This window comes from Histoplasma capsulatum, genomic scaffold (assembly GCF_000149585.1).
Source record: "Histoplasma capsulatum NAm1 scaffold_4 genomic scaffold, whole genome shotgun sequence".
Classification (NCBI taxonomy): domain Eukaryota; kingdom Fungi; phylum Ascomycota; class Eurotiomycetes; order Onygenales; family Ajellomycetaceae; genus Histoplasma; species Histoplasma mississippiense.
The window spans coordinates 2,139,038-2,146,758 of NW_001813979.1; the positions used below are offsets into that span (position 1 = coordinate 2,139,038).

Here is a 7,721-nt window from a genome sequence, read left to right on the forward strand (position 1 = left end):
TAAATTTCAAACCCACAATGAAACTACATTACATTCAGAGTCAACGTCTCAGCTTTCATAATAAGAAGATGTGAGTCTGTCAAGTAAATATTTTCAGATGAATCTATTATCTGATTTAATTTATTGTTTTTGAATTGGAAAACTGTATTGTGAGTATCAAATTCTGTCTTTCATTAATTTTTCTATATATTTATTATATTTTTAACATCATTCAACATTAAATATTCCTTCTGTATAATCAACTCTTGTTTGTATTTAACATTATACAAGGACTCATCATAAGCACTGCTTACACACAAGTATAATGAAAGAATAATAATAATAATAATAACATTAGAAGCACAAATCTCAGCTGAACTTCAATTAAATACATTTTTTAAAAAAAATTTTGTCAAAAAAAAAAAAAAAAAGGGAGAATTTCGATTTGCATCGGCGCCACCCTCTCCCGTGGCCTTCCCCTTGCGGTCTGGCGCCGGCCCGGAGCAGGCCAGGCCGCTGCCCGTTTCGGTCTGGCGTGGCCCGTTTTGGTCTGGCGTGATCCCTTCGGGGATGCTGTCTCGTCCAACATCAACCGTCATGGCTATATAAGGCACTTGTCCCTCCCTCTGTTGTGCACGCACTTCTCTGTTCTCTTTTCTCCTGCATTCTTTGCTGTTTGGTTCTCTTCTCTTCAGCTGTCTTTGTGTTCAGCTGACCCACTTCTCCACCTCAAAATCTGCTGTCAATGCGGCTGTGTGAGCTAGCTCTAGCCCGCCTTGGTCGCTTTACGCTGCTAGAAATGTCAGGGCCTTGGAAATGCTCTCTATTTCATTGTGCTACTGTTTCTCACTGTTGCTTCTCTGTTTTTTTGAGCCAGTCACACTGGCCTCGCTGGTCTGAATCTCACTGTGCACTTTTATCAGCTCCTTGACGTTCTTCGCTATTCTTAATTAAGAGATGTGTCTGTTTTCATCCATCCTGATGATTTTTCTTTCTCCTTTTTGTTTTTTTTTTTTTTTTTGTCTGGGGGAGATTGGAGGAGGGAGGTTTGCTGGGGCGAAGAATGTGCCGTGTCTACGAGCCAATGGCAAAAATGCCTTGTTTTGCCGGCGGTGCTGCGAGGGACCGTTGTCTGTTGTATTGCAGCATCACTGGATCAATGCCTTTGGTTGGCCAATCCCTGTTTCTCAAAACGAGGTGCCAGTGTGCGCAGTCCGGGATCAGGATGAGAAATGATGATGAATACGCTGCACTACAGGGGCAGGTGCATTCCTCTGGTTCTCGAAACTCCGGGCAGGGGTTATCGCCGGCGACTGACAGGTGGAAGGAAAATCCGCGGCCAAGAAAAACCTGCTCTCTTCCGGCTCATACTCCTCACTGGTACTAACTCCACACTCCCAGAGGCGATTTGCAAGGAAGAGAATTTCTGTAAATTGCTTTCAACTTCTGATAACTTCTATCAACTTCTTGCGGTGAATGGAATGTAGGTGGTGAATGAGAAGATTACTAAGAAGACTTGTTATTCACTTGTATCATTGACATAAATATGCCTCACTTCTGCGAAGATCCTACCCTCCTGCAAAGTAAATTATATCTCAATTACAGAAATGAACCAACCTCTAGCCATTTAATCTATAGCATATTATATCATACAAAAGCCAATCTTCTACGTACCCCTGAAGCTCAGTTCACAGCCATGAAGGCCCATTTACTAGCGCTTTACACCACTAACCACGGTGAAATGTTTCCGGTTTGAGCAATGGGCCAGTTGACAGGGGTGTGGTCTCCGAAGGCCGCATGGCCTTCGGCAATTGTCATTGGATTTTTCCACGTTTGCTATGTAGATATTCTATTCTTTAGATGTAAAAACTTAAAGTCTGTGATAGACAATTCGATTGGTGAAAGTCATATATCTTTAGACAATCCAAATCAAAGACAAAGAAATAACAATTTGGCAAGAAGACAAGAGCATGTTCAGGCCTGTCTCGCAACTCTCACTCAACACTGCCCTACCATTCAGGCGCTACTCTGGACGTCTGACTCTGTAATGGAGATATGCCCACTCCAGTCACTGTTTTATTACAGGGTCGTTTCGACCTGCCCACATGATGCAGTGACCTTTTCAAGGATCCAACCCGCTTCTTCATCGGGCGCCTGTCTATGTCGGACCGGTGAAAGTCTATGATCAGGACCCGGCGCAGCTCATCATTCCATAACATGTTGGCAGACCGCAGGTCTTTATGTACCACTCCCAGCATGCGGATTTCCTTCTTTGACTGGGAAATCTCACGACTTAGCACTTCCTTGTCTTTGACGTTCTCTATACTTTCCCCCGCCCAACCCATGAGAAGCATATGGCGGATGTCCCCAGCACCATGGAGGAAAAGGAACAATTTCAAATCAATAGTCCCTAGAAATACAGGGACAGCAGAGCCCTGTGCTTTCTGAAGAACCCGGTATATTTCTGCTTCACGTGAGACAACTTTCCATAACCCGACTGTTGTCCCCTTTCCAACAAGGGTGTAGCCGTATGCAGCACAAGTGATCTTGAAGGGTGCACCATATGATCCACAAGTCCCAAATGGAGTGCAGTTATGATCAAGGTCACGATCGAGTTGTTCATTCAGTATTTGTACAAGCTTCCTTGCATCGATACAGTGTTGATCATCATTCTGGCCTCGCCGGTGGAGAGAAACATTAGGGCATTGATGGTCCAATTTACCTCCTTGTTGCAAACCCAATAAGCATCGCTGCGTACAGTAACGTGCCGTGTGTTGGCTCTGGCCGCTCGATGGCCTAGGACCTACTGGGCGCGCCGATGAACGCTGGCTGGGCGGGGAGGACATCACTTGGCTGAAGCCCCGCTTCCGGCCGTGCGCTGCTTGGTTAGAGTCGGAGTCAGAAGAATCCATATGATCACTCAAAGGCGAGTTATCCATTGGTGCACAGGTGGTTTGAGATCGGGTAGAAACTCGATGGCCGGGCTGTAATGGAGACGATGGCAGATGTTCAGAGGGCATATATTCCGAACTTGCATATTCTGATCCTGGAGGAGTCTGTTGCAGCTCATCATCGGGGATTTGTGACCGTGTAAAGTCAAAACTTGTCTTCCATATATGGAGCTGGGATCTTGCAGCATTACACCACTTCTGGTCACGGATATCCGAGAGAAAGGACATCAGACAGAGACATAATATTCTGGCAATAGCTGTCTTTGACTGATAAAAGACCCCAGGATTTTCTGAAATCACATCCATGTTTGGTTCACAGAGATAGTAATAGAGTGTACTAGGGTCACTGTATGGAACACGAAGAAGAATGATAGCAAATCCATTAGTTATGTAGGAGTACTCCAGTCCAGCTTGGATCATGACATGATACTCTTGAACCAAAACTGAGCAAGTCAGCTGTTCTGCATTATATCTCAGCTTTTCATCCTTGTTCAGCTCATCACTCTTGGGGATTGTGTCTGACTGAACAATCTCTTCCCAGAGCTTCATCGATCGTAGACCCGCTCGGAGATTTTCAACTGAGAGCTTGTGTGGCGGCTTATACTCGACTGTCATAATCAAAGTATTGGTGGAATCGTTGATCCGATGAATACAGAATGAATCTGATTTGGGATTTTTTGTGCTGGATTCATCCAGCAGCTGTACATCTGACTCTTCTGATGTCTGTAGAAGATTTCCATGATTTTCAAACAGGATCCCATCTCCAAGCCGGAATCTCTCTCGGGCATCAGGTATTTTGCATAGCTCGGCTATGATATCATGGACATGATCTTCCACAGCGGTTCGCTCGTAGTGTTCCAGATCCTTTTCACTTCGTAGTTTTCGGCTAGAATACCGCCGACCAAGTTCATTTAGTACAAGGAGAGATGTGAATAGCCTAGGTGCATCTTTTTCAGCTGGTTGAAGGTAAGTGGAAACTGATTCATAAATTTCTTGCAGTTGAACCGGGCAACTTGACCAATGACGAAGGCTCGTTGGGCAGTATTTCCCAGTGGGTGGTGGAATACTCCCCTTCGTGGAGCGGGATGGCGTTCCAACCTGCAAAGGCCGGGAGAATGAATCATGACAACCTCTGATGAGCTCTTCGAGTGTTGTTGGCTGGCTGCGCACTTTTACCTCTGCCTCTCGCTCTTCTACCTGCATTCTCAACTCTTCTGCCTCCCTTCGCCACACTGCTTCCCGTGCCCCTCGCTCTTCTGCCTGCCTTCTCAATTCTTCTGCCTGCCTTCGCAACACCGCTTCTCGTGCCTCTCGCTCTTCTGCCTGCCTTCGTTCCGCTTCCGCTCTAAGGAAGAGAGCCTTGTAATCTGGTGAACTGTCATCGGCCATTAGAGAGGGATAAAAGAGTTATATCAAAAAAAATTAAAATTGGGTACCAGGAATTTAGTGGCTAGAAGCGATAATCCTGAGGTGGTCGGAACAGGAGACGAGATATAGTGCCAGCCGTGTCGCCCAAAATAACACGGATCAACGTTTACCCGCGCCAAACGTCATAGTGATACAGCATCAATGTTTTCGTCTTATCTATTCCGTTTTGCACAACCCCGGAGGCAGCCCGCTTTGCCGACTTATACTTGTAGTCAAAAAGTAATGGTTGGTATATGTTTGGATGGGGTCGGATGCGATATTGCTTTAACACGAACTTCCTCCCAGCCACTACAGTGTTGGAGATCACCCTGATGGCTTCTAGGATATATAAGAGTAGACTTATAATGTAAATGATGGGAGGATTCTCTACAATTTCTATGAATCATGACCAAAGAGATATGGAAGCGCATCGCATATTCCAGTTCTCTGCATCTGTGACAGCGACTATCTGCAGTGGAGGCGGCCACGCAGTGTGGTTGGGTTCGATGGTACTTGGGAATACTGGGCGACTTGCTTCATTGAATCAGAAGGTCATCCTATGCCAGATAGGAGTAGGACTTTTAGTATTTGTTGGATCAATCGTGTCGCTTGTCCTCGCTGTCCATGAGCCCATCTACAGGAAGGGTGAGTAGCAGAGCCTCAACTGCTTTTGTCATGTCTAAACGCCTAAGTCTACAGACACTTCGAGACCAATTCTTAAATTGATAGTTGGTTTCACACTTGTGCTGCAAACTGCAAACGAGGTATAATCACTGTGGTTCACCACTCTTTGGCAAGGCTAACTTTTCCAAGTACCTAAGTGTTAGCACACTCCGTTCTCGATTGATTGGTTACTTTGCAATAAGTGTCACTTTTTGGAAGGTCCTCGTGGTGCTCCTGTAAGACTTTGGCTCTTGATAGGTGACTGGGCCTAACATGTGCCTAACACAGATTTTTTGTCAACGGCATTTCTCCAAGGAACCACGATATCCTCTACTCATTGAGTATGGCTGTCACCTCTAGCGAACTCTTTTTCCTCTGTTCTCAGTATATCCAGCTCTGGGTGTCTTGCGTGCGCTCTTCGAACGAAATCTGCAATTTAGAACTTACTCGCACTCATCATGTTTTGATGGTGGCATCTGTAACGGCAGCAATACTCTCTGTAGCCTCAACAACGCTCACCATCGCAGCGTACGTTAGGCAGGATTTTTCGATCCAGTTTTCAACAGTAAGATATTCTGTACCATTCTCATTAATGTAACTAACGACAAGTAGCTTCAAGTCGCAACATTAGGCATAATGCGGATGGTCATCTCACTCTATAAGTTGAATGGCGGTGTTTCCAGGCAAGGATTGGCTCTGAATTCTGCTTGATTGGTGGCCGACCAGGAACAAATAACTAGTGGTTGGTATAATGTTTCGCCGTTGCATTCAGCTTGATAAGATTCTTAACAACAAGATTTGTATGGACCCACATAGTGTATCCTGTTTGAAAAACTGTATGATCTTTGGTAGTTAGTACATGTTTAAACAAAGATTTTAATATCATTGAACTTTCAAATCTGATCTCAATATCTTCTACTTCTGCTGACATTGCATTGTCAGAATCCTCTTTGAGAATAGTTTTGGGCCTGTCGCCCATATATGATTCGCTATGCATTGCTGCCTAAGAGTCATCTGAAAACGAAGCCTGATGAGGAAGAAGCCATGTGATTATTATTTCTCTTCAATCACGCGTTGCGTCAGGCTATGTATTTTGCATAGGCACCCCCACCTTTCCCCGCGACGTCACAAACCTTTTCTTTTTCTCTGTGCCTTTGCCTCTTTTCTGCTCGCAAAAATACGGCACAACGAAAGATTTATGAAATCCAATATTTCATTTCATTGAAAGTGTTGCACTCTACTTACTCCTCAAAAGATTTTGTAACCATGGCGGTAAGTAGATAATTTGATGTATTCTGTTTCCAACTAAATATCTGTTTCCAACTCTAGCTAAATATATTGTTTTCACAGAGAGGTGACATTGCGCTCGCGGGGCAAGAAGAAAAAAACATCCCAAGCCACTTTTTCGATCCGACCGACACCCATAGGAAAATATATTTCATGGTGTTGAGCCGCCTCAGTCATGTGACCACGTGACTAAGTATTCACGTGATCTCATAGTGTATTACATAGCTAGCTAGCTCCCACTCATTAATAACAAGCAACTACGTGTAAGCCTTCAACAGGTTATGGCCCTCTTGTGTTAGAGGCGCGTCAGTTCGATCCAGAACCTCCGAAATTGAGAGCAAGAGCTCTATAGACACTTTTACGGAGATTTCGGTCAGGAATTGGAATTGTTGACCTAACTGGTGCGCTGAGAACGCGTCCGGGCACGGCAAATTCCTCTATCCTACGGCTCGGATGCCACCGACATCATCCACAGGCTACAATACACGTCTAAAGGCACGTATGCAGTCAGAAAAAGACCTGGATATAGGTTACTCAACTGCGGACGAAAGCAACGATATAGAATCCCCACCTGAGACCCCTAGCAGACCACCTACATTCCCACAACAGCCGACCCCCATTACCGTCAAACAGGTAAAGAGACGCGATATGGCTAATGAATCGACAGGACGTTCGACAGGTGGTGGAGAGCCCTCAGGCTCCCACACGCGTCGAACCTCAGATGGCGATGATGTCTCTGAACTGGCAACAACATACAATCGGTTGGTGGCACAGGGGTTCCCAGCAGAGTTGGCCGCACAAGTGGCACAACAGCGATGGGCAGCAAAGATGGGAATCACATTGTCAACGGGTAGCAGCAATAATGGGGGCTCAATGTCTGCCCTTAAAGAATTCAAGGATGAACACGACCACGTCAGCTTGTCGCTGAATGAAAAGCTTGCAGGGGCCTCAAACTTTGAGGCGTTCAAACGCGAAGTTATGGCGAGAGCAGTACTGCTGGAGGCCAACACCATTCTCACCAAATACGAGGAGCAAGCACCCGAGGACTCCACCCCTGATGAGAGCAAGATATGGAGCTATAAGAACAGGCGGATGTGGGAATGTATATGGAATAATATGAAGTCAAATGCCCAGACCCTCGCGCAGTCAAAACTACAGGGTGATGAGGAAACCGGAAAAATGGGGAACACCGCAGCTCTGTGGCGAGCATTGGAACTTGAATACCAGGTTCACGCGGCGGATCACCAAAACACGTTATACAGTCGAATCTCCCATATGAACATCTATTGGCATGGGGGGGATCTCACCCCCTTTGTGCAGGACTGGCGTCAAACAGTTAATGAAATCGCAGCAAAAGCGCTCGTGTCTGCTGACTGCTCCAGATGCGTACCTCCGACAACGCTTTGTGCGCCTAGCGTGTAAGGCACCCACAAT

General features: G+C 45.7%; 2 protein-coding genes across 2 annotated transcripts in view; one reads left to right on the plus strand and one right to left on the minus strand.

The window, feature by feature from the left end:
• Positions 1 to 1,988: 1,988 nt before the first annotated feature.
• Positions 1,989 to 4,319, minus strand: HCAG_04639 (conserved hypothetical protein; the record flags this gene model as incomplete). The annotated part of the gene is made up of 1 exon (XM_001540749.1): positions 1,989 to 4,319. One exon carries the CDS (start codon positions 4,317 to 4,319, stop codon positions 1,989 to 1,991), a length of 2,331 nt encoding a protein of 776 aa, XP_001540799.1.
• A 1,947-nt stretch (positions 4,320 to 6,266) lies between these two features.
• HCAG_04640 (hypothetical protein) overlaps positions 6,267 to 7,721 on the plus strand; it is a gene marked incomplete at both ends in the record, with an annotated part of 5,344 nt that continues 3,889 nt past the window's right edge. The window contains 3 exons of the mRNA XM_001540750.1: positions 6,267 to 6,272; positions 6,783 to 7,514; positions 7,639 to 7,705. Coding sequence (XP_001540800.1) covers positions 6,267 to 6,272; positions 6,783 to 7,514; positions 7,639 to 7,705 — 805 coding nt within the window. The remainder of the gene's footprint in view (positions 6,273 to 6,782; positions 7,515 to 7,638; positions 7,706 to 7,721) is intronic.